Below are 27,937 nucleotides of genomic sequence, written 5' to 3' on the forward strand. Positions count from 1 at the left end.
CCGATACAAGAAGAAAAGTGGTAGCCAGGCAGAAATGATCTCCTAAACACAATCTTGGGAGAGAACTGAATGAAAAAAGGCTAACTTGAAACATTGGGATCTTAGAATTGATACTCCTGTACCAGGAGAAGGTCAAAGAAGCCCCTGCCATACATGAAGACATTTTTTTCCCCATAGAAAACCAAATTAATTCTTGTTTACCAAGAATATTGAATTAGCCCTCTGTCTCTAGGCCAACACTTCTCAGGCAGGACAATTTTGCCTCTTAGGAGACATGTGGCAATGTCTGGAGACATTTTGGTTGCTATAACTGGGAATGGTGTGGAGCTTTACAACTGGCATCTAGTAGGCAGAGGCCAGGAATGCAGCTAAACATTCTGCAACACACAGGACCAGCCCCTCACAACAAAGAATTATCTGACCTAAAATGTGAAGAATTTGTGGAACCCTTACCTGACCCATAACAATTTGAAGAAGGGAGTGCAGTCCCAGCACCAAATCTTGATATAGAATCAGTAATTCTTCAAACAGAAATACAGAGTACCAAATAGACCATCTGAGAAAATAGACTTTTGAGATCTAGTACTTCTATGGAGAACATATTTAGTTAATTTTCTGGATAGATAACTCAAGCAGTATTTAGGTCAGTGTAACTGAGAAAAGATAAAGCACTGATGATCCTGAAGTCAAAGTGCTGAATTCAAGAATAAAGGGAGCTTGTGTTCCCTTGGGAATAATATGTATGAAAGATGAAAGGAACCTGAGGAGGTAGGGCATTAAAAGGAAAGGGAATTGATAAAGTTCATGTATCTTGAAGGTTTCACCAAAACAATATAAAATATAAAATTAAATGACTAATAAACTCTTTGAGGTTTTTTTAGGGGGTTATTTGTTTGCTAAGTACACACTATTTGATTCAGGCATGTAGAGATGCACTATAATATAAAATTTCAGAGCTTTCTATTCCACTTGTCCTTGTGTTGGAGGAACGGACCTAGCACTGTCTTCTAGGGAAATCTTGTTTGATCTATTGATATTTGCACGGGCAAATAAGGCGGCAAACCAATTTTAGGTACAAGTCCAAAATTGGGCTATGTTTGTAGAAATCAAACTGAATATATTTCTCAGCTTGAGGATTTATTTATGTATTTAGATTTTAAGTTGTTGAAGAAGTGATTATGTTAGTAAAGGTTGTTAGTTGCCCTGAAAGAATGTTTGCTTTACTCTCCTCTTAGTTAAACTGTCTTGCCCTTTTTGTCACACAGAATATCAGTTCTCTGAGGTGCTAACAGAGAATAATCTTGAATTCTCTGCTAGGAAAACAAAACTACCAAAAAATCAACTGTGAAACAAAACACATCATAAAGGACACCTTAAATAATACTGATTCTTGCTACTTCTCTAGGTAGTTTTTATTTCATCCTTAGATCCAAACCAACCTTTACCAAACTGCTTGTTTTGACTACATGATGTGGTCCCCAGCAAAAATGATTTGAATGAGTTGCTCTGTGTCATGCCAACCCCTTTTACTCAGAGGTATGTAAGGAAAAGTTATGTCTTCTCCAGGGGTATTATTGAGGCCACTTTCTACTATTTCACACCGAGTCCCCTTTTGGGGAATGAATAATGGAAATTTCCCTCACTCAGTAAAGAAATGCTCCACTTAAATAAGTTTCGGGGATTTTATATGGATTAAAACATTTAATGCTGTAGGACAGTTAATATTAGTTTTCCTCTTTTAAAGGTGAGGAAATTGAGACTCAAAGAGGTTATATTTGTCACATAATTAACAAATGAGGGGAAGGAAAAAAGATCAGCACCAGAAATTTAAATATTAATAGGTAAACATTACCTCTCATAAGTAGAGAAATTTTGAAAGACTTGTATTCTGAGAGTATATCTTCCACAAGTAGGTAAAGAAACAGCGGAAGATATACAATTAAATTTAAATTCAAATATTCAGTTGTGTGGAACATTTTCTTGGAATTCAAAAGTAATTGCCTGTATTTCTAAATCAACCTAGTTAAAATTTATATTTTCTCTTTTAAAAAAATTAAAATAATAAAGTATGAATAGAAATGCCTATAATGAAAGTATAGCTATGAATTAGGCTATTCTTACAAAATTCTAAGTGGATGCATTTCTGAGTTTGTGGATCTATGTATTTATTTAGATTTTAAATTGGAGAAGCAATGTTTATTTGTAAATTTGATATTATCTTGGGATTATAAGATATTGTTTCTATCTATGGTAATATCATCCAATCACATAGCTCTTAATATCACCTATATGCTGATTACTTCCAATTCTATTTTTCTAGTCTGGATATTTCTTCCAAATCCCAGGCACATATACCCAACTGACTACCTGATGTGGCCTTTTAATAACTTATTGGTATCTCAAGCTGAATGTCAGAACCATTGAATTCTTACTTTTGCCTCACATCCTACAATGGCCTCTTCTCAGGCTTCGCCATCTCTGACAATCTATCATCAAACTCTAGGTTATTAGGCCAAAAATCTTGATATTCTCTTTGCCGCAGACCTCTCTTCAAATCACCTGCTAAGTCTTATTCACTCTGCCTCCTTAAAATATTTCAAATTCAACCACTTATATCAACTGCAGCCTCATGAATTTACCATCTAAATAACCATCATCACCTGGACTGCAATAATATCTTCCCAAATCATCATCTACCTCCACTCTTGCACCATCAGTCTTTCCTTCACAGTAAAAAGTAAACCAAATTATGACATTATCCTAAGGAAAACCCCTCCCATGGCCTCCCAATGTAACTGGAATAGAATCCATTCTCCTTACCATGCTCTCTAAGACCTTCCTATATTGACTCTGTCTACCTCCTCAAACTCACCTCCCTTCATTCTGCATTTACTTGTTTCGAGCCACACTTGCTGTTTTACATTTGAATATGCCAATCCCTTATTACTATTATACTTCTACTTAGCATGCCCTTCCTACCAGATTTTTCTGAGACTTCCTCTTTATCATCACTTAGACTACAACCATGTCACCCCTTAGAACACTTTCCTGACACTTTAGCCCAAGTAACACCCTCCAACCCACAGTTACTTTCTGTCATGTTACCCTAGTACATCTTCTCTATATGACTGACTCATCAGTCCCTGAAAACATCAATTTGTTTACCTGCTTATTCCTCTGAACAGATGATGTTAGCAGTTTTGAAAATCTTGCTCACTACTGTATCCTCAGCTCACTGGCTAGACTGAAGCCTGGTGTTAACAATATACAAGCTGTGATCAAAAAATACGGTGAATATTTAAATGTTTAAAAAAATGTATTACAGTAAAAGACACATTGCGTTAACCCCTCTCAAAATGCTCCCCCTCACTTCAAACACACTTATCCCATCATTCTTGCCACTTACTGAAGCAGATCTGGAAGTCCTCTTTCGTGAGTGTCTTTAGTTGCACCGTTGTGGTTGCCTAGAATTCCTGAATTGATTCAAAACGTTTACCTTTCATGGTTATTTTGACTTTGGGGAAGAGCCAGAAGTCACACAGTGCCAGATCCGGTGAATAAAGTGGATGAGGACACACCCTAATGCTTTTATTTGACAGAAATTGCTGTACTAGAGGGATATGTGACATGGAGCGTTGTCACAATAGAAGATGAAGTAAAGACTCACAAAAGAGGACTTCCAGAACTGCTTCAGAAAGTGGCAAGGACGATGGGATAAGTGGGTTCAAAGTGAGGGGGAGTATTTTGAGGAGAATTAATGGCAATGTGTCTTATACTATAATACATTTTTTTATTTCAACTTTCACTGTATCTTTTGATCACACCTCGTAATACACTGTAGAATGCAAAATTAGAGGTACAGCATACATTGCTTTTAATCTATGTAAATCATTCGACATATAAATCTATATTATTATCTATAAATGCCAAATTATACCATTTACTCTGATTATATGCTGGCTTTATCCATAGCATTGTGTCCTGACGTCTGAGAATTACTTTTAATCATATTTTTCAAAATTTAGGATGCTCTAGTTAGCTAAATATTCTAAGTCTACTTCATATATTTCCTATAAGAAGTATTAAAATTATTCAGGAAACTTCCGAGGGCCAATAATCAGGGAGAAGAGTTCAGTAGGCAGAATTAGAAAGAAAGTGTATGATAATAATACACAGAATAAATTACATAGCCACCTACAGGTTGAATCTCTAAGATTTGAACAACTCAAAATTGTTCTTTCCTATGTGTTTGCCTAACACATAGCCTGCTTTTACTGTGAAGTATTGCCTATGAATGTAGATACCACCAGGAAATTCCAAGTGTTTTAAAATGTAATGGATTTTAAAATCAAAATAAATACCTTACATATCCCCAGATGTCACTTGGTCCCACTAATTGGTCAGATATCAAATATGTATTATGTGAACTTGAAATAAAATAATCATTTAATGGATGAGTCATATCTTGATAAACTTTTTCATACTCATTATTAAATAGTTGACAGTCAGATGAACACAGGTATCTTGTAAAACCTTCTATTGACATCTGGCGTGCTTCCCTAACTACAAAAAATAATTGAAAAGGGTGCAGAAATATCATTAGTTGTGTAAAAATTATGTCTTACTTTAAAACTTACTCAGTAGTAGAGCACGTTTCTAAAATATTCATTTACAATTAATATTAATACTATTTCTAATTTGTCTTTGAAAACAATTTTTTTCTAACCAATACTCTGAATCATTTTTTTATCAACATTCAAGTAGAGAATATATTTTTAAATTATCTATGATTTTTTCTTAATCTTTTAAAAATACATACAAGTATATATGTCATAGATCAATGAATTTCCACAAGCTAAACATCTAGGTAACCAGCACTCAGGTCAAAGAACAGAACGTTACAGCACCTCAGAAGCCTACCTCCTGCTAATTTTCTGTATCCCTCGCCCTACACATACCCAAGTGTATTCAATGGTCTGCCTTCTAACAACATAGATTAGTTTTCTCTGGGGTTTGCACTTTATAGGAATGAACTCATGCAGTATGCATTTTTGTGACTGGTTCATTTTGTTCAACATTGTTTCTAAGATTTATTCTTGCAGTTGCATATAGTGAGACATTGTTCATTCCCATATTGTATAATATCCCATTGAGTGAGTATACCATAATTTACTTATGGATTCTATTCTTGAAGAGCATTTATATAATTTTCAGTTTCGGGTTATTACAAAGAGTGCTGCTATAAACAATCAGTACTTGGTACAAATATGTACACATTTCTATCGGGAGCATGCCTACAAATGGAATTGCTGGGTCATTTGCGTATTATCATCTTTAGTAAGTAACTTTGAACTTTACACACAGTATAACTTTACACACGGTATAATATATACCAAAATTATCTATTTAAAAAGAATACTGGCTCTGGAATTAGACATCTTGGGTTAAATCCATTTACTGCTATACGCTGAGAATGTCAGTTAATCTCTCTCTCTGTTTGAAATGGTGATAATAATAGCACCTATCCTACATATTAGCTCTATGTTAGTTGCTGCTTTTGTTTTTTGTTTTTTGACAATCCAGTTTGTCTCAAAATGAGACAAACTGGTGGGAGTATTCACTTTAGAGAGTGATCCTTGACAAATAATTTCATTTCTGGGAATTTATACTATGGAAATAGAGATTCAAATAAAGATTAATGTGCAAGCATGCTCACACTAGCATTATTTATAAAAACTAAATAACAGAAAGATACAAATTAAAGCTCAAAATATGACACAATACTAAGCAGCCATTAAAAATAATGTATAAGAAAAATCGTGACATAAGTAAATGTTTATGAAATCATAACTAGAAAAGCCAGCAGTCGAAAGCGCTTTTTTTTGGTTTAAAAAAATTGAAAGCTAGAAGAAAACACATAGAATGTCCATAAACATGCAAACTCTATTTCAAAGCCTTGAAAATTTAAGAATATGGGAGAGTGTGGGGCAAATGCATCATATATTGTAATAGTAATGTTGTGCACAAATTTATTATTTTTCCCAGTGTAATTAGCAGTGATTGACTTATAGCTCTATTGAATACTGAATAATTAAGTGAATGCCCCTCACTTAATTATTAGAAATCAAATAGAAATGAAACAGAAAACAAACTCATCTTGTGACCTTAAAAACTATTAGATTGAGATGAGAGCTAATCTCATGGATTTTTTTAAACCCTCATTTGGTACACATCACATACCAATGTGGAATGAGACTGAGGATCTTGGCAGCATTTGGGACTGTAAAAATCATAATTCAAATTGGCCTTAATAAGTCTCTAAAGTGATCAATAAGCATGTAAATAAAATGCAAGGTCTTGGCTGTGTACAAAAGGGTATAAGGCAGAGGAAGGCTTAGAAAATGAAATGGATGAACAGTGTAATATTGTAATTAAAATGCAAACACAATTCCGAGATGTCACTGCCACCATCCCATTATCCCTGTGTATCTTTTACCACCAGCAGGTAACAGTGCCTAAGTAAATTTTTTTGTTTAATAGTCACTAGATCAGTACTACTGACAATACTTGGTGACCTGGCCATTTCCAGTCATCAGTGATATAAAGAGCTTGAGCCAGAACACAACTCAATTCACTACTTTCTCATAGAAAGTCTTTGTATTAAAAGAAGAAAAAGAAAAAGGATGAGGATGAGGAGGAGAAGGAGGAGCGGACGGGGAAGAAAAGGGGGAGGGGGAGGAGGAGGAAGAGAAAGAGGAAGAGGAGGAGGAGGAGTCAACTGAACTCATCAGGTGCTTAGCGATGTAGTTGTTTTACATTCTGACACAAGCATTTTGTTGCAAACCTGCAAGACTGTTTTGTTTTGTTTTGTTTTGTTTCCTGCAAGAGTTTTAATAGTGATCAGACCAAACTCTTGCTGGCACCGCATTTAATCTTACCACTACAATGCTGAAAACCCTTCCGAGTCTTTAGGTAGGACTGAGCCACAAAGCCAAAATCTTAATTATGGCCTAAAAGACAAACATGGTTTGATCCCTGCCCATCTTTCCCAACTCATCTCACCCTCATTCTCCAAGTTCCAAACACACTGTCCTCTTGTTCCTTGGATTCTCCAACGCAGGTCCAACATTTTTCTTCCCTCAACCTCAGACACTTCTCCCGTTTTGTCACATGACTAGTTATTTCTCATCATTTAGGTCTCAGCTCAAATGTCATATCCTCATAAAGGACTTTCCAAAACACCCAAACTGAACTAGACTTCCTGGGTTGTTTAGTCTCTATCACTTTCTCTGTTTTATTTTTTTCATTGTACATAGCACTCTGAAATTGTCCTGTTATATGCCTAATTATCTCGTGTCAACATTCCTCCAACCCCCATCAGGAATATAAGACCTAGTTTGCCTTGTTTCCACTGCATTTCCAGCCCCTAAAAACATACATGGATTGCCACAAATAAATATTTGAATAAATTATGAATGTATGACTCAATAAAGGATAAGTTTGGTTTTGTTAAAACCCCTATTATCATATATTAAACACTGGTAACCCTAAACCAACTTTCAAAGTCAAAATTTGGACTTTCTACCTTCCTTGTTAAATAAATATTTTGAGCTCTTCTATTAATTTCTGTAGGACTAAACACCATGCTTTAACAGTGCTAATTATGCAACTATATGAATATTCTATTACATTATGCCGTCATCATTTTATTTAAAGATGAGCATAAATAAAAAATATTGAAGTTTTTTACCCATTAAAACATGAGTCAAAAATAAAAAATTATATGACAGACTATTAGCCTAAGAGGTCACTTAATTTAAACCAGATGACTGTATTCAAAAATGAAGAAAAAGCAAAATTTTTAAATATTTATAAAATGTTGTAGTCAGTTATGTACATAGACAGTGGAAGAATTAGAATTAGTGATTTTGCAATAAAAGGTGTGACAAAAAAATATGGTGAATGTTTAAATAAAAGAAATTTATCACAGTAAAAGATATTGCTATTAATCCCCTCTCGCTTCAAACATATTTATCCCCTAGTTCTTGCCACTTTCTGAAGCAGTTCTGGAAGTCCTCTTTCATGTGTGTCTACTTCATCCTCCATCATTACAATGCTCCATGTCACACATCACTTCTGGTACAGCAATTTCTGTCAAATAAAAACATTACAGTGTGTCCCTGCCCATCTTATTCACCAGATCTGGCACCATGAGACTTCTGGCTCTTCCCCAAAATCAAAATGACCATGAAAGGTAAACATTTTGAATTGATTCAGGAATTCTAGGTAGCCACGACAGCGCAAATAAAGACACTCACAAAGAGGATTTCCAGAACTGCTTTAGAAAGTGGCAAGAATGATGGGACAAGTGTCCAAAGCGACGGGGAGTACCTTGAGGGGAATTAATGGCAATGTGTCTTTTACTGCAATGTGTTTTTTTAATTTAAACATGCACCACAGTTTTTGATCACACCTCATATTTTTCTTTGCTAGAATTGTTTTAATTTAGGTAATTTAATATTCATATATATTTTCAATAACGCAATGTATAAAAATGGAAGACTGCCTGTAACTGGGCTTTTATCTTACTGATGAATATAAAGACACTTTCTTCCATACAGTACATTTAACAGAATCCTCATCCTGCTTTCCACATCAAAACTATCTCTAAACACTTGACAGATTTATGAAAACAGTTAAAAGAAAACAGGTGGACAAGGAAATAGAAAAGAATGCTGTGGTTACACAATGTAGCTTTCTAAAAGGTAAGTATACATGCTATAAATTTCAAAAGCAAAACTTCCAATATTTTATATTATTCAGAGAAAATCTGGCCCATCCAAAAATTTGAATTTGATAATTGTAATTCATAAAAAAATACTTTGTACATAAATATTTGATAAAACTTTGAAATGCAAGCATACCTTCTTCAATAGGCTCATATTTTTGAATGATCTCAGAAGCAATATTATTATTCATGTTACATATATACTGTTCTTGTTTCAAAAATTCCACCAGATTGTGTTCAAAAAGAAATTTCCGGTTTTCAGAATATGTGTTGAAAATCTCAATAATTTCTTCTCTGTGTGCAATAATCCGGTAAATTGATCTAAATTCTTCTATGGTGATTCTTCCTCGCTTCAGCCTGTCATTATCCTACTAAAAAAAAAAGAAAAGGAAAAAAAGACTGGTGGGCCAACAAGACTGATGAATATAACAAATACACAAAATGAATAGAGTGTTTGTATAATATATATAGCAACTTACATTTAAAAGATGAATCTTACGTGGGATTTTTGTCTCAGATAAAATATGTCGAACTGCATGAAATGACGCGAAAGTTGGGAAAAGTTTAATGGCTCATCACCACTTAAAACCCAGTGGCCATCATGGATGGCCCTAGAGGATATTATGCTAAGTGAAATACGTCAGACAAAGACAAATACCATATAATTTCACTTAAATGTGAAATCTATAAGTAAGTAAATAAATAAATAAATAAACAAACGAACAAAACAGAAACAAACTCAGATACAGAGAACAAACTCATGGTTGCCAGATGGGAGGGGTTAGAGGAGGTGGGTAAAAAGGGTGAAGGAATTACAAAATAGTCATAGGGATATAAAGTACAGCTTAGGGACTATAATAATATTGTAAGAACTATGTGTGGTGCTATATGTGTACTAGATTTATTGGGGTGAATCACCTCATAAATAATACAAATTTCTAACCACTAATGCTGCACACCTAAAACTAATATAATATTGAATGTCAACTATAATTTTAAAAAATTGTTAAAAATAAAAAAGGGGTCACAGTGGGAGTGAATAGGTATAGGAGACAATGAGTATTCTAGATTGTCTTTCAAGTACGCATTTTCTTTTTCTATTTCACTCCATTTCAGTGCCTTTTTAAAATCATGCCAGACAGTAGGTATTCCTATGCCACCAAGATGCAGCCTGCACCATAAATGTGAGAGTAAAGCAGAAACACTCAAGGTCACTGTAAACTACGGAATCTATAGTAGTTACGTAATACCTAGAGGAAGTGAAATCTGCATAATCACCAAAGGGTTTGGGGCAGTGACAAACATGGTAGGTTCCAATAAGAAAGAGTGGATTTACCTGGCTGTTCTGGAAAATTCATGTTTGAACTTGATGAGATAAGAGACAAGAAATTAGGCTGGGTCCAGTTATTAAAAGCCACAAAACCACTGTGAGGTTCTGAGTAAGAAAACGACTAGTAAAAGCAGAAGTTGAGTGTTGTAAGTTGTGCATTCCAAATTGGAAGAGGAGAACTGCTAAGGGAACAGAGAGGATATAATCCAAGTGGGAGGTGGTAAGTAGAAACTAAACAAAAGGTGCCAGTGAAATTATGAAGGGAAAAGTCAGAAGGATTCAACACATTAAACCTTTCGACACATAAGGGAGAGAAGTCAGAAATCTCTGGAGTTGAGGGAGTTATGTAACTAGTAGAATTATAGTATCACGTACAAATAAAATAGAAAACTGAGACATTGGAGGTACACCTTAGAAGGACACTTAATTTCAAAATAGGCTATTTATTTATATTTTAACTTTCTCATTACATTGTAAACAGCTTGAGTATATGGAGCATATGTTAAAGGGCCATTGTATTGTGGTGCTAAGTTTACAGTTTGTAGACAGAATGAAGATTTGTAGCTCCAAAGTATGTGGGACTTTGGAAATATAAACTCTCTGAGCTTCATATTGTTCATCTGCAAAATAGGGATAGATAACACTACCTGTGTCATCAGGTTGCTATGGGGATGGAAGATGTACAAGAAATGGTTCTACATTTCAATGTATTGTTACGTAAGTTGTATCTATGTCTGCTTCGCTCACATCATCCAGCCTAGTGTCTCATCTTTAACAGCGTTGCCTATCAAGTGAACCCCTAGGGTACAGTATGGGACAAACATGCTGGAGAAGATTTCTTCACTTCATTAGGAAAAGTTCAGTGGTGATTACCAGAGAGTGTGACATGAGGAATCCAAGAAGCGGTCTGAGCTGGGAATCAAATATAAAGTATTACAGAGAAGTTTCATTTTAAACATTAAACTTGAAGTACTCTGGGTCATCCAAGCAGAGACAGCCAATAGGAAATTGGTTGGGACAGGAAAGGGGGACTGGTGTGTTATAGGAGAAAACGAGACAAGGATTTTGGAGTCAAACATACCCAGACATGAGTGTCCACAGTTATATAAAATATGAAGAGATTACATTAATATTTTTATCCTCAATATCCGAAAATAGGATACGAAAAAAGGCTAATAATAACTTCCTTGGATAATTGTTAAGATAATGTGTGCAAAAACCTAATATGGTACCTAGAATATGGTAGATGTTGAACAAATGGTATTGTGGGCCAAAAAAAGGGACTTCTATGGAAAATAACCCACAGGGTGATTTAATCACAAATACCTAACTGGGCAGTTCATGGTGAGTAGTCAAGACCCAGGCCTATAACTTCTTTAGTGAAAGGTTTTAAGCCAGCCCTGTCCATTTTCATTGTGCATCTAAGTTAACACACCTTTGAAATTCCAGACTTTTTTATGTCAATAATATTCAACCAACAATTGAGAGTGTAATCGAAGACTAGCTATGTGTTTTAAAATGACACATATTTCCAATAATGCTACAAGTTAAAGATAATGATGAAAGCAATGAAGATTCTTTTCATAAAGGGATTTAAAAAGATTAGAATATGTTATTAGAATCATAGTGTTATATCTTCCTTACTCAAATTTTATAATAAAAATTCTTTGCGAGGATATAAATTCATGTCAGAATTTATATCAGCTTCTTAGGAAATCAATAAATGTAATGCAATTTTCTACATATATTTTTTAACATCATGATGGATGTACCTTCAACTAATTTACTGAGTGCCTACCTTTTGTCAAACCTGGCAGTAGGTATATTCACAAATAATATCTTAATATTCAGAACACTCCTGCAAGATAACTATATTAGTATCCCCATTCTGCAGATTAAAACATTTGCTCAGAGATATTGCTGACTTGCCAAGTACCACACAGCTAGGACCTAATAGAGTGAAGAATCTAGTGCCCCCTGAGCTTGCCAATAAAAACAACCCTGAGACACTGGAAGATTTTGGTCATCAAAATAAGATTCATTATAATTCATTTTATCTACTCTGGCTAAAAGGTATACCCATAATGTGAGGAAAGATTACCAATAAAAGTTGAAGCAAAAGCGTGGGATATTTAAGAAGATGAATCTTCAGCTATCCAGAAAATTCAGTTAGCCAATACACCTACCTTAAGCATTCTATTTAATCAACACTTTAATAAATACATGGCAATTTAGCTTAAGGCTACAAAGTATTTATCAGAGGGCCCAGGGGGATTATTTTAGTAGGTAAGGATGGTTTATTATGGCCATCGAACTTGTTTAAATGTAATTTATGTTTCTAAAGTATTTGAGGTCATGTTTAAAAGGTTTTTGAAGTATTCAAAGCAACCTCTGCCTCTCTAATTTTTATAATTAATGTTGTTTTCATAGCCACTCCAAAAAGGTTTTGCTAAACAAAATAGACCTTCAACCTTGCCATGTCTGAATAATCATCAATTTCAATTAATGAGCTACTTCTTTACTTGTTATAACTGTTGAGCATTCTACATAATGCTTTTAAATATAGCATGCATTTCACTCAAGTGCATTGCAAACAGATAGCTCTATCTTGCAGATAATTCAAAGCAACCTGATGATCACTGAATAAGATTTAAAGTATTTCATATTTGATAGAGATATAACTACTACCTATATATTTTGGTGAATGTGAATTTTATTAAAACAGAAAGCAAATAGCTGTTTCTCCCTTTGGGCGATACCCCTGGGGGGGAAATTCTATGTGCAAAGGTCTTTCACAAAACTTTGTGTTCTTCGGATGTGGTATTAGACATGAATTGATTAAAATTCTGATAGCTTATTGCAGCAAGGTGTACATGGATTCATAAAAACAACTCTGACACTTTGTCTTTTACTGTGGTCTCCTAAGAAATTCAGCGTTTCTCTTTTGAACTTCCTCTTTGTGGTTTATGGCGAGGGTGGAGGTGGGGGGCTCTGTCTTATCCAGAGAAGTGCTTGTTGAGAGGTAATTCTCCATTGTTCTCCATTGTGTTTCTGCACTTTCCCCAAGCAGAGACACCAATATCCTTTCTTCAGGACTAGCTTTTCAAGGATGTTTGCATAATGAAGAGATAGTATCTCCCTGGGAATAAGCAGGTTTGTTTACTGTCCATGATGATAATGATAATGACACCCTCCTGGATAAAGGTCAGACAGGCTTATTGCCCATAATAAAAGATCTAAGTTTCTTAAACTTTAGATTCTTCTCTGGTAACGCAACCTATGGTAATGCACGTGGAATCTGGCCCTCCTCACATCACACTTTAGGAACTGGGGCTGAGAGCAATGGCACCAAATTGCTGATACTCTGGCAATTGCTATTTTTGTGAGTCAAAAGATGTCTTTTTTCTGTGAACTGGAAGCCTGCCTCTGCCAGCAAATATGAAACCAAAGCAGGCTAGCTGGTTAGTTTGCAAGTAAGGTAACACGAGTTTCCCGGTTTGTTTCAGCGGTAACAATTACAACATAGATTGTATTGTCTGCTGCTCCCAAAAAACAAAATCAAAATCAGGATTTCTATTTTCCTAACTACCTGAATTGGCCAGTCTAATAGCCTTGCCTGATTGGCTGAGAAATTTGCAATATTCCTAGTGCAAAACTCAGCTAAACACTTGTTTTTTTCTTATTTATTCATGATCTTTCCCTTCATCCTCTAGTGGTCCTGTTACAAAACTGAGCTAGGTTTCCTTTCTACCAGTTCTTTAAACAAAGAGAACTTTTGGCATGATTTTCTACTTTGAGGTGAGTAAAACACAGTTTTTCTCAAGATTATCCATTTCTTCTATAAATCACTAATATTCAATCCATTTATCATTTCATCATGTATATGATTTTAATTTAATCGTATGACCAATCCTAATCTGATGTGAACATGCCTGTATACTCAGCAGATTGTTTTAAACTGATAACTTGGTATTATTTCAAATTTTATCCACAACTCGTTCTACCTTCTACCTAAATTCTCTCTGTCTTGATTATAAATATATTTAACATAATTAATTGCTTTAATTCTTAAAAGACTAATATTTCACATGCATTTTCTGCAAAAAGCATCCAAGTAGCTATCAACATTTCCCTATATTGGGTTAAGCCCTTCCTGGGGTGGAGTAGACAGATATCATCTCACCTTAAAAATATATTTCACATGAATATAATTGCATGGAACATTTAATTTTTCAAGTAAGTGAAAAGTTTTGTCTAGGTTAATTTTTCCACCTCTAAAGTCATCCCGAATCATCGACAAAAACCATGTACGAAGCACAAAAAAATGAAGTTAAGGAAATTCTCACAGAAAGTCATTAAGTACTTAAAATGCCTAAAGAAACATTTGATCTATCTTCAGTTTAGTTTTATTTTTAAAGAATAGTGTATCTTGTTCTTAAAGGACAAGATAATTCTATGATAAATAATATTTAAACCAAAACTAAGTAGGTAGTATTCTGTAGTAAGGGTATGAAAGGGCATAACACAATATAAACTATGGGAAAAGAAAAATAAACATTTGTGAAATCAAGTTATCATTTGAGAAATACAGTCTATATGGACTAGGGAGGCAGCTGGGCTTCAAGAAATCTTTGTCACTTGACCTTTTCAGCTTCAGTTCCCTTACCTGAAAAGTGGTCAAATTAATATTTAGGAAAAGTGGGGACATGAAATGAATTCATAACACATCACTGAACACAGTTTCTTCTACTAAGTGTTCAATAAATAGTAACCATATCTGATATAATTATTACCACTACATTACCCAAATATCCAGCTACATACACGCCCCAAAAAGCAACATTTTAAGATCCATCCAAAGGGGTTAAAAATATCAACTGGAAAACTAAGTTTGAAAAGAACATGACCGTCTATAAAATCATGAAAGGTATTGATAAAAACTGTTCAACAATCCACTCAATTTCAGATTGTTAGAACTAATGAGAAGCCCTTACTTTTAATGGCTATGACTTAATATGGAATAACGCATGCTCATATAAGAAAAAGATACAGCAAGCTAGGGAAACAGCAAAGCTCAGGACAGATACGGAAGGAATCTGTGTTTAAATGAGAGACACTTAATTTCAGGACTCTTCAAAAAGAATGAGATGAGAATTAAGGGGTTAAATCAAGAGAAAGAAAACAGAAAACTTCTGAGTGGATATTTGTTCTCCATGTTTTCATGACCTGTCGTTCCGTTTCTCCTCGCTCAGAAGTCTCTCCCCATTAGGTGCTGTCACGGGTTCCGAATGTAATTAGCTCTGCCCTTTTGCAGGAAAGAAATTTCTTGACGCTCATCGGCTGTAGTCACTGCCCTTTTCTAGAGAGAAAGCAGAGGACGCACAGTGGTTTGTTGTCTTTGTTCGTTGGAGTTAGCTCACACTTCATTCCCACAGAAACAGTAAACAAGACTCGGCCCCTACACTTCACTGCCCTTGAAATTTTCTGGCTTATTGCTTATGTTCTGACCGTCTCCACACCGACAATGTTTATAGATGCTGCATCCCCTGCTATCTGGCATTTTTCCATAAACTGCCATCAAATCTCATTTTATTTTTGCTATTTTTGTTTAAAGCCCTCAAACCTTTCAGCATAACGTGTTTCCAGTAGGTATAGGACAGCTATTCTGAGAGCCTGAGTATAAGTCAACACCACCATAGTCCCAGAAGGAGCAAAGTGCTACAAAACATTCTCTAGAAATGCTGGACTGCTTCTCTGGATCCCTGACAACATATCATGTACATGGAGATACACTACTTTTGAAGAAGGCTGTTCATGAGGCTAAGTTCTTAAAAATCTTCAAAATACGTATAACTAGTTGACTGGGCACCAGCTGTCAGGTGACTCATTTTCTTGTTTTTGATCCAAGCACCCACTATGATATCATCAAAAGTCCCACACCTCATAGAGAAAGGTTCTTTATGACTTCATCAGGAGACTCAGAGCTGGTCAGACAACCTGTTTTCATGGTTAGACATAGTAATCTTAAGCTTGAATGTTTAACACCTTGATGGGAAAGGTGACTCATGGAATGTTTTCTCATCCTTTGAACACTCTTTATTTCAGAAGCTTTGCTTCTGCTGCAACCAAACATGGCACATAGTGTTCTGAGTAGGGAAGAGAAAGAAAGAATAATTCGCAGACTGTTAATACAGGCTCCTCCAGGGGAATTTGTAAATGCCTTTGATGATCTCTGTCTGCTAATCCGTGATGAAAAACTCATGCACCATCAAGGTGAGTGTGCAGGTCACCAACACTGCCAAAAATATTCCGTACCGCTCTGCATTGATGGAAATCCAGTCCTCTTGTCTCACCACAATGTAATGGGTGACTTCCGATTCTTTGACTGTCAAAGCAAACTTTCGTTCAAATTCGACCTGCTTCAAAACCAGTTACAAGACATCCAAAGTCACGGTATCATTCGGAATGAGACAGAATACCTGAGAACTGTTGTTCTGTGTGCCTTAAAACTGTATGTGAATGATCACTATCCATCAGGAAATTGCAACGTGCTGAGAAAAACTGTGAAAAATAAGGAGTTCTTGATAGCTTGCATTGAAGACCACAGCTATGAAACAGGAAATTTCTGGAATGGCCTCTGGAAATCTAAATGGATTTTCCAAATAAATCCATTTCTAACCCAAGTTACTGGTAGAATTTTTGTGCAAGCTCACTTCTTCAGGTTTGTCAACCTTCATATTGAAATTTCCAAGGACCTGAAAGAAAGCTTGGAAATAGTCAACCAAGCTCAACTGGCTCTAAGTTTTGCAAGGCTTGTGGAAGAGCAAGAGAATAAATTTCAAGCTGCAGTCTTAGAAGAATTACAGGAGTTATCGAATGAAGCCCTGAGAAAAATTCTACGAAGAGATCTTCCCGTGACCCGCACTCTTATTGACTGGCAGAGGATACTCTCTGACCTGAATCTGGTGATGTATCCTAAATTAGGATATGTCATCTATTCAAGAAGTGTATTATGCAACTGGATAATATAAGTGATTGCTCCTGGTCAAATTGTCTTGACCTCATTTAGTCACGTTTCTGAGGGGGCGGAGGGGGTTATTTTCCTAAAGTTGAGAAGTCACTAGAGAAACCTATAAAGCCAGAGACATTTATTAGAACCTAAAATAGATTTATAGAATGTGGCACCCAAGAAGTATTATAGAGGTATCCAAAGTTAAGGTTCTGTGTGTTTGTGTGTGTGTATTGTGTATGTGTGTGTATAGGGATGACTTTCTTTGGAACTAGAGAAGGTATGCAAATGAAAGCCACTTTGCAAATGATAATTCACATTATTCAACTCAGGCCTACACCAACCCCGAGAGGGTGGATTTCAATAAGTGACATTAGGGTTGGATGTTCCATGAAATGAACAGATATCAAAAATCGAGTTCAGATGAAGGACTATTATAAACTTGGATCTACTGCCAATTCCCTCACCCCACACCAAACACACACGCACGCACGCACACACACACACACACACACACAGAATTTGGGATTACTTAAATACTTAAATCCCCAAACTTTTCTGATAATTAACATGGTCTTTGAAAAATCAACTGGAAAATCCTGCCCTCCCAAGTTTACATAGTTGAGCTCTTGGGAAGTCATCACTATAAGCATTTACAAATGCTTACTTTATGCGAGACCCTGTGCTAAATGATTTGAAAACACTTTTTCATCATTAGGTTGGTACTGGTAATAAGCCAATTTTCATGGGGAGAATCTAAGATTTTGAGTTGTTTAATTCATCCAGGTACATGGCAAATGACAGGTTTGTCTGACTCTGGCATTTGCGTTCTTAACCCCTAGGGTATTACAGCTCTCTGTGGAGACCTGTTTCATTAAGACTTGTAAACTCTACTGTACAAAGAGTTAGGCAAGTATTCTGCCGAAAGGACACCCCCAAAGGAACTGGAACTGGCAGACTGTTATTTTGTAGCCAAAACAATTTCCTGTACAGTCACCCTGCCACTGTTCCTAGCACTGTTACTGACCACTTGTGTCTGTTCTCAAAGAATTCCAATTTTAAACCTCTCTAATAAGACTGCAGTAGAGCAGTAGATAGGCCCCATTCCTTAATTCTGACTTATCCAAGATGCAAGGTATATTTTGGACTCATGCTACTGAGAAAATGTCTAATTCTACTTAATAAATGTTAGAGCAGAGAAGATCCTATCCAAGAATTTCTAAATCTCAAACCTCTCTTTCCTAACTGGTAGTTCTTAGAGAATCTGAGCAGAATTATCTAGGTTGTGTCTTTAAAAATACAGTTTCTCAAAACCCATCCTTAGATTCTCATTTAGTATGTCAGGAAGTCTACATTTTAAACAAGGGGTCCTAGAATCCCACAGTAAGAAATATTACCCTTACCTTAAAGTAACATATCTCTTCTTTCTATTTACTTAATTAAAATCATTCCCTATAAAATCATTGCCCAATTAACGGCATTTCTACTACTTCACTGGATTCACCAGGCACAAAAAATAGGCCTTTATCTGGCATGCTGAAAGTTAAGAACTTTCTAAAGAAAAGCAGCAAAAAAATTGCTCTCATTGCACTAAAACATACTCACCTGACAAATTCTTTAGCAAAAATTTGAATTAATAATATGGTTACACATGGAAGTGTTGATTTTCCAGATAATTCCCGAATATGACTCAACCGTTTATGGAACAATCACAGAGGCATTAAGCCCCCATTCTAACACAGGGTTTTAAAAACAATATTTATTGATTGCAACATCTATGTATAGTGACAGCTGGGCACTAGACTAATCAGGGAGACCACTGCATAAATTATACAAATGCCTAACCACTATGCTGTACACCTGAAACTAATAATATAAAATAATACTCAATGTCAATTGTAACAGAAAAAAAAAATCTTAAAAATAAGAGTAATAATATTTATTGGCATTCCTGGACATAAAAGTCACATATATAAATCGCAGAAAATGCTTAAAGTAGAAAGCATTTTGGCCTATTTCCTTCCATTCAATTTTATGGAATTGTCTACAATATTAAGAATACACAGCATATAAAAATTTATTAATATATCCTGTTTTTTAACATAACTTTCTATATCATAAATATTGTCCCATGTCATTAAAATTCCTTGAGCACATAATTTTAATTATTTACATGATATTCATACTGTTCATGAGCCACAGCAAGACAATCATTTCTCTATTCATACATAATTTAAATTTTGAGCATTTTATTACCGTTATTAATTAGGCTATGGTGAGTATCTCTGTGCATGAAGCTTTTCTACATTTTGGATTATTCCTTAAAAATGCATATTGAAAAGATATGAACATATTAATGCTCTTAATACATATTACAAATTGCTTTCCAGAAAGATTTAACAATTTATAATCCCATCAGTAGCAAAAGAGAATGTCAGCTCACCATAGTAATCTTGGCAATACCGAATATCAAATTTTTTCTTTAATACCAAATTTATCAAAATAAATTTTGAAAAGTATTTCACTAACTTATGCTACACTATACCACAAGAATTTTCACGATGATGTTAGTTGGTAGTTATTTTCTTTATATGGAGGCTGGCACAGCCAGGAAAATCTACAGTTACTACTTCCTCTCTGTACCTTTCTCTCTCTCTCTCTCTCTCTCTCTCTCTCTCTCTCTCAAACACACACACACACACACCCCTACATTTAAACCTACACTATGACCACCTACCTATACACATGCCTAGGCACATAGGCACACACACATACACACAAAATGCTTTAGATCCTGAGGACTCAGTGTAGTATTTTTTTAATATCCCAGTGCTCTCTCCCTCCAATACCATTCCCAACTAAATATAAGCTCCATCAGAATGAGGACCTTGTCTAGTCTAAGTATCTAGGCCATTACTGTCTGTCACATGATAGGTGCTCAATAAATGAAAGAATGAACAAATGAATAAAAATATGAAGCATGGTAGGTTTAGCCTTCAGGTTTTGTAAACCACCCATACCTGCTGAAACCATGTGTTCTGCAGATCCCCAAGGCTGATATTGTGACCCCCTCCTGCTAAGGCAGTTGATTTAATTCTGAAGCTGGCATTGACTGCCTCTTATACTGATGAAAACCTTTGTTTTTCTCCCCCACTCCAAATGGAGATTTCTGCGCAAGTTTGAGAAAATCAAGTTCTTCAAAAGCCATATATTTCTTTCAATTTTACATGATCCTCTGTCAAAGATTTTCTCCCCTTCCCCGTAGGGAGATAGTCCAGAGGACTAGTCAAATGACTATATCATGTTCTATTCAAGCAGAGGTGCAATAAGGAGCCTACATCCTCCAACTTGCGCCGATGGCAAGGTGAGTCCCTGCTGTGGCCAGTACCCGCCCTCGCCTCAGGCTTGCCTGGAGGTTAAGGCAGGCTTCATCTTTCCTTCTTTGTGTGAGAACCTGCAGCACAGTACACAATCCCCAACTACTCACCTCTACCTGTCATGCTGGTCTCGGATAATTAAATGGAGCTCCTGTTAGGTGCTCTAAATATTTATGAAGCCCCCATAGTTGATTGGATTTTAATGAATCAGTATGAAAAGTACTTTCAGGTCACTGCTACTCAGCCAATTTTGGGCCATGTTATTGATTTATCTCACCTTCTCCTCAATCTTCTCATCATGACATACCACTTAGATTCTGGCTCTTATACTTAGATAATTTCAGCAGCTTCCTAAGATATACTACTATTCCTTTTTTTTAAGGATGGTGCAGCTTGTAGCGGCCCATGCGGGGATCGAACCGGCAACCTTGGTGTTATTAGCACCTCGCTCTAACCAACTGAGCTAACCAGCCACCCCTATACTATTATTCTTACAGAATGGTTCCCACTTCCTAAATTCCAGTGAAACCTATCTCCACATCAGTCACCAACTGGTCTGAAAGTACTGATGAGCAATCAATTTATTCTTTTCTGTTGACTCCTACAGCCTTCTCCATGATATGCTCTCAAACTTTTCTGCTCTACTTAAGCTCTACATCTTCATCATTTCTTCACTTAGTAAATGACGTTGTCCCTTCACTAAGACACATGCTTTGAAAAGGAACTCTTACAGCTTCCTTTCTCTATACTTAAAATATATTTACATTCTTCTCCTTCCAAATAGTTTCCAAAGAAATATTATTTTTAAAATAAAGAACTTTTATTTCCTCAGTTTTATAACAAGTTTTTTTCCTAAGACTCTCCATCCTCTGTACTTGATCCTAAATTCTTGATCTTTTGTCCTCCGGACTCTTGATTCATCAATGACCTTTTTCATTCGTTTTTGTTGTTGATTTTCTCACTTTTTTATTTTTTTAATTTTAGTTGACAAGCAATAATACATTACTTTCAGGTGTACAACATAGTGATTAGACATTTATATACCTTACAAAGTGGTCACCACAATAAATCTAGTAGCCATCTGGCACTGCACATAGTTATAACAATATAATTGACTGCATTCCCTATTCTGTACTTTACATCCCAGTGACTAATTTTATAACTGGTAGTTTGTACTTTTTAGTCCCCTTCACCTTTTCTGCCCATCCCCACACCCCCTCCCATGGTTTTCATTCCTGACTGTTCACTTTCTCTTTCCATTTTTGCTCCTCTCCTCTATCAGCAAATATATTCAGTTCCAACTATCCTAAAACAATCTTCCCTACAAATTTCTCAGGTCTTTTCACCATGAAACTTTTCAAAAGATTATTGTGTTCTTATTTTTGTTTGTTTTTTTTGTTTTGTTTTTTACTTTCTTACCACTTAATATTTTCTTAAAGGAATGGATTTAATTAAGAGCCTGTTTTGTTCTAGGCATTCTACCAAGCAATTTCACCCGCCTCATTGAATCCTTATAACAATCATACAACTGGGAATGATTTTTTATAGCTTAGGAAACTAAGAGTGTCCTTAAGTAACTTTGCCAAATTGACACAGCTGGAAAGTGACAGAACTGGGATTCCAATCAGATCTGTCACACTTTAAAACTCCTTTTACACCGTATCATGCTGCCTTAACTCGACACCTTCTGGCTTCCAGTCCAACAGTCTAATGAAAACCCATTCTCAAAAGTTTTCAATATCACAATTGTTCATTCCAATGACTTTGCTTCAGTTATCATCATGGGTACTTGACTGTTCCTTTATGCTGAAAAACTTTTATTTCCTCAGTTTTAACTGCATCTTATTGTCCCCTTCTCTGATTCCCTTCATTTCTCCTCCTCCACTGTACCCCACACTCAAACACATGCATCCTGCAAACTTTAATTCTCCATCTTCTTCTGTTTACATTATCACCCTCATTTACGAAGGTTTTCAGCAACAAGCCCATTTTTCACAGTATTCATCAGATATGACAGTATTGAATAAACTCCAGCACTCACTATCCTTGGCCTGTCACTAAATAGCTCTTCAAAACAGTATTTTTTTTAATAGAATATTGCATCTTTTACTTTCCCTGTTGGCTTATTTTTGTTGCTTATTTTTCTATGTTTTATTATTGAACTGTCACCAAGCCCTATATTCTAAAATACAACCTTGACCACACTCTGCCAGGACAGCTTTGCATAAACACATCTCTCAGTTCTACTTGACCTCCAAGAATATCCTATCTTGCAGTTTCCCCCTGGTCCACACGGCCTCCAACCCCGGTTCTCCCATGCTCGACAAGTGAAAAGAAGACATCTACTAAATAATCATACTACATATGACTCCAATTAACTTGACTTTGGACTTCATTTACACTTCTCCAATATTACCTACAAATTCTACCTTACAATGTCAAAATCAACATTTCCAGAACTAAGCTTTGATTCTTTTCTGCCTCTCTCCCCCTCAAGCAAATTACCCTTTCTTTTTCTTTCTTTTTTTTTTTCTGCTCTTAGAAGTATATATTGCCATTCACTCAAGGCCAAAATTTCAAGAATCCTTAACTTCTTTCCTATTTCCTAAAATCCAATTAGTCATTGAGTATTTTCTGTTTCGGCAAATATTTTTCTTACTTATTCCCTTTATCACCTTATCAACAATCTCTATTATTTCTCATCAAGTTTTCTAACTGGTCTGCCTTCATTTTTCAAAATAACCAATCTATTTTATGAAGTTCTGCAAAATTAAGTTTCATAAACCTCAAATGATTACTCATTTTTGTTATTCACAACCTTGATATATATAAATGTCTAATCATTATGTTATTTGGTACACCTGCAATGAATATAATGTTGTATGTCAATATAATATTGTATGACAGTAATTGAAAACAAATTTTTAAAAATTAAGTAAATAAGATGGAAAAATAAAAGAAAGACAAAGGCCATATGATTTCACTTGTGTGTGGAATCTAAAGAACAAAATAAGTGAACAAACAAAACAGAGAAACAAATAGATATAGAGAACATTTTAATGGTTGCCACATTGGAGGGTGGGTAGAGAGGTGGATGAAAAAGGGGACGGGATTAGAAAGTATAAATTGTAGTTACAGAACGGTCATGCAGATGTAACATACAGCAAAAGGAATATAGACATTAATATTGTAACAATTATGTATGGTGTCAGATGGGAATTAGATTTATTGGGGTGATCACTTCGGAAGTTATATAAACAAATAATCACTATGTTGTACACCTGAAACTAATATTGTATGTCAACTATAATACACGTAATTGAAAAATAAAAATTGTAAAAAAATAATTGACTAAGAAAAAAGATACCTATTGACTAGAAAATAGATTTCAAATTCCCTGGCCTAGCATTCCCAGGTGCTCCATGATCTCAGTGTCCCTACCTCTTCCATGGATCAAATATGGCTAATCTGGACTTAACTACCTTTTCCAAGAAGCTTCACCTGAAGAGAAGCTTCACCTGAAGCGTTCTCTACATTTCCTAAATATGAACACATTTTCTCTCTCTAATTCTGTTTTGGTACTTGTCCACCCTATTTTGAATATTAGATGTATGTGTTTGTCCTGTTTCTCTTAATAGACTAAAGAAAGAATTTTTGTTTCATTCGTACATGATGTAGTGGAAATCTATGAAACCTTGAGTCAGAATATCTATGTTCATATTCTAACAATTACTACTTTTGTGACACTAGGAAAGGTTAAAATATATGACTTCTTTGATACTCAATTGTTTCATTCATTAAATGAGAATGAAATGCACACCTGGCATGTTCTATTATACTGTGTGAGCAATAAATGGTTGGTGAATAAATGTCCAAGAGAAGAGAGCTTTCACCAGTCTCTCAGGTTGGCCAAAGCTTCACAAACAGTATTTCCCCAAGATAAGAGAAAGTTTCTGAGAGCATCAATCCTCAATCCAACCAAACTCTCCACCTTTCAGGAATTCTAATTTACAAATGCCTCTGAGTTGGAAGTACGTTTTTTCATTTTAGAGATCTTTCACAGTGTCTGGTACAAGATAAGAATATAATTCCCACACTGTACTTCCCTGACAATTCATTCTTGATGTCTTACTATATGCTACATGGACACAGATCCTTTAAGAAGGTACCAGGGACATTTGTCTTCCAAATGTAATCAGTCTGTATCCCAACAGGAAACAAATTCAAATACAAATTGGATAGCTCAAAGAAGGTATAATGAAGGGATGATCAACAAAGATGTGGGCACATCAGGACAGTGGAATGACAGGTAAATCGTTCACATCTTTAGGACAAGGTTAGGGAGTGGCCACTGGAACCAGAAAGGAGGAGTTAATATAATGGGCCAGCAGAAGAAAGGAAGTGACCTTCTATGGAGGGACACTGCCAGACTGAGGAAACGCCTCAGGAAAAGAGCTAAGGTCATAAATTATTTCCTTCCTTCTCCAGCTTCTGCCAGAGCTCCCAATTGGCAACCCAACCAAAAAACAAGAGGGCAAGAGAGTTCATTAATACAATCCATGTACATCAGCTTCCCAAGGCCAGTGGTAGGATGGTGCAGGGAAGAAAATGGAAGATACCAAGCACATTCATTTCTCTGAATGTAATTTCTGACACCTTACAGAGCTTTTGTTTTAGTAAGATGAACTTCTGGGATTAACTAAATATATTTCATCCTTTTGTTCATGTAGAAATGTCATTAAATAAATAAACATAGTTTGTAGCACTACATAAAACATGTGTTTGGAAGGATTTCAATTAATTTTTCTGTATATTTTAGTCCATTTTAACTCCCTTGAAAAGAACAACCTCTTCTTTATTATAAATGCAACAGTTTTCCTGAATTAATTTTATTACATAAATGTAATGCTTATCATACTATTCTTATCTCCTAGTCACTGTTTATAGTCTCCTAGTTCACTATTTTAGAACATGTGAAGTGCCCTCACTTTGGAAGCACCATGTTCATGCTCCAGAATCATATGAATAAAGAGAATTTATGGTGTGAATTGGATTTACTAATTGGACAGATTTATTTTTATATTCCCTAAAAATGTGACCTAAGACCCTAACAGCATGCAAATACAGCCCTCAGTTCAGAGAAAGTCATAGCATGAGAGAGTGAAGAAAGCAAAAAATTCCATAAAGACGTGTTTTTCAGTAGATACCTGAACAGTATCCCAATGGTTCTAAATGAGTATTTCCTATGTTCATGTCAGTACTTCTTTTGTACCTCATTCTTATACAATTTTTAATCTAACAGTTCAAATTCTTCTGGATATATAAAAAAATAATAATAAAAGAAAATCAGGGCTCTTTTGCCAAACTATCATTATAGCATAACGAATGCCTAAAGTTCAAGAAGGGTCTGGAGTGTTTGTTTGGAATTAAATTAGCTATGTCTAGCACTGGTAATCATATGTCAAAATGATCTCTTCAGAAATCCTTGCAGTGTCATAATCTCCAATGACAAAACCTCAAGAAAGAGGAGAAGAAAATCTAATAAGAGTGGCTATTTATAGTTACATAATACCATTCAGGGCATTTCCTTGAAACTACCATCGACTCCCAGTACATATCTATCACAGGAAATTTGACTATGGAAAGTTTGAGTTAGCTTAATTACTTTCTTAATTACTTATCTTGGTCCAGGAAGTCCTTCTAACCCATCGGCCAACATAAATTGTCACAATATATTCATTTTACCCATGAATATCTCATATCAAACCCTTCAGAACCCTGTAGAACAATTTGACCTGGTTACCCAACCTGTGCATATATGTGTCTCAGCTTTCTTCTTGCTAAGGGACTGCAATACCAAGATCCTCCCTTACTGTAAATGTATTTAACCCACTCCCAAATTATTTTCCAAAACATTTTCACTGACTTATTACTAACTCTGCTTCCATTTTACCTTTCAGTCACTCAATTCCTTCTTTTAAGTTAATTTGAAAAATAGTTATTTATAGATATATGTGTGTGGGCTAAAAAAATTAATAATTTTTCCCTATCTTCTAAGTTCTTCTAGCTAGGCTAACAATAAAATTAACAGAGACAGATTAACAAGAGAAAATCAAATTTTATGTGCATGGGAAATTCACATAAATGTGAAAACTTCCAAGACAGTGAGGCACATTGGGTATGCATGACATTTTGGATAAAGGAGAAAGTGGGGGAGGGGCATAGGGTATTATATTTCAGAAGTCAGAAAGGGTGATTTACAGGTAGTTGAGGAAGATGGAACACACATGGCAGGAAAATTCTTGCTGGGCAACTCAGAAACAATGGGGCACAGTGGGTATCCAGCTAACAGTCCTCTACCTCAAACTCCCTTATTTACCATACTTAATTGTAATGAAGCTAAAAAGAACATCCTAAGATTTCCTTCCTGAAGCAGGTTTTTCTATCTGAATCTCATGGGCAGGATGTGAGGAGGGTCAAGGATTCTTTCTAAGTCTTGTTTCTTAATGAACAGCTTAAAAAAATTAATATCCAAAAAGGCAGCTTCCAGGTAGCAAAACTTTGGTTCCCTTCCTATGCCTTGAAGAAAATGATCCTATCTCACTTAATTTGGTGATCCCATTAAAGAGTCTGGCACATAATGACTATTTAGTAGATACTTAAATATGTAGAAGGATGATTGAATGGATGAATACATTGAAGGAAGAAAATAAACTATATTGCTATTTCCTTTAAATAGATAACTTTTCCACTATATATTTTGATTTTTAAAGGACCAACAGGAGACTGTGAACATGAAAATGTAGACACAAAGGATGTCATAAGGTTTAAAAACTGTATGGGATTCAAAGGACAAACAAGTTCAAAAATAGTATATATGTACCTACTTAAAGAGTCTCATTGTACATTAACATATTAAAAGCTGTGAGATAGTCTGCCTCTATAAAAAAAAAAAAAATATTTAAGCTTCCAGTCAAGCTGGCAGAGAAGGTAAGTGCTGTGCTCACCTCCTCCCACTACCACATCAAAATAACAAATAAACTACAGGACAACCATCATTGACAACCACCTGAAGTCGAGCTGAACAGAAGTCCTATAACTAAGGAAATACAAAAGAAGCCACATACAGACTGAAAGGAGTGGTGGAGACAGAACAGACCAGTCCCACACCCACATCTGGCAGTTGAAAACTGAGGGTGATACCTTGGCTTCAGAGGTCCCCCTAAGCACGAGGGGTCCCAGCCCTCCACTAGGCTCCCAGTCCAGGATTCCAGTGCCAAGAAGAGAAGTCCCCATAACTTCTCGCTGTGAAAACCAACGGAGATTGTGGCTGAGTGACACAAAGGGATACTGGAGCTCCAGGTGTCCCTCTGAAATGGCCCATGCACAATTTACTCACTGATGGACTCATCCATTCTGACCTCCGGAACAAA

General features: G+C 35.6%; 2 protein-coding genes across 2 annotated transcripts in view; one reads left to right on the plus strand and one right to left on the minus strand.

Moving 5' to 3' along the window:
• PLCZ1 (phospholipase C zeta 1) overlaps positions 1-8,994 on the minus strand; it is a 32,276-nt gene extending 23,282 nt beyond the window's left edge. Inside the window, exons 1-2 of the mRNA XM_033118462.1 lie at positions 8,925-8,994; positions 4,362-4,563 (exon numbers count right to left, since the gene is read on the minus strand). Of these exons, the coding sequence (XP_032974353.1) occupies positions 4,362-4,563; positions 8,925-8,979 (257 nt within the window). The 5' untranslated portion in view covers positions 8,980-8,994. The remainder of the gene's footprint in view (positions 1-4,361; positions 4,564-8,924) is intronic.
• A 7,098-nt stretch (positions 8,995-16,092) lies between these two features.
• Positions 16,093-17,164, plus strand: CAPZA3 (capping actin protein of muscle Z-line subunit alpha 3). Its single transcript, XM_033118255.1, has one exon. It carries the CDS (start codon positions 16,250-16,252, stop codon positions 17,147-17,149), a length of 900 nt encoding a protein of 299 aa, XP_032974146.1. The 5' UTR covers positions 16,093-16,249; the 3' UTR covers positions 17,150-17,164.
• The last annotated feature ends 10,773 nt before the right edge of the window (positions 17,165-27,937 follow it).

The sequence above is a fragment of the Rhinolophus ferrumequinum genome, chromosome 10, assembly GCF_004115265.2.
Source record: "Rhinolophus ferrumequinum isolate MPI-CBG mRhiFer1 chromosome 10, mRhiFer1_v1.p, whole genome shotgun sequence".
NCBI lineage: Eukaryota > Metazoa > Chordata > Mammalia > Chiroptera > Rhinolophidae > Rhinolophus > Rhinolophus ferrumequinum.

Excerpts from the sequence above, each read along its gene's own strand:
- CAPZA3 (XM_033118255.1), top strand. The coding sequence starts at position 16,250 with ATGGCACATAGTGTTCTGAGTAGGGAAGAGAAAGAAAGAATAATTCGC.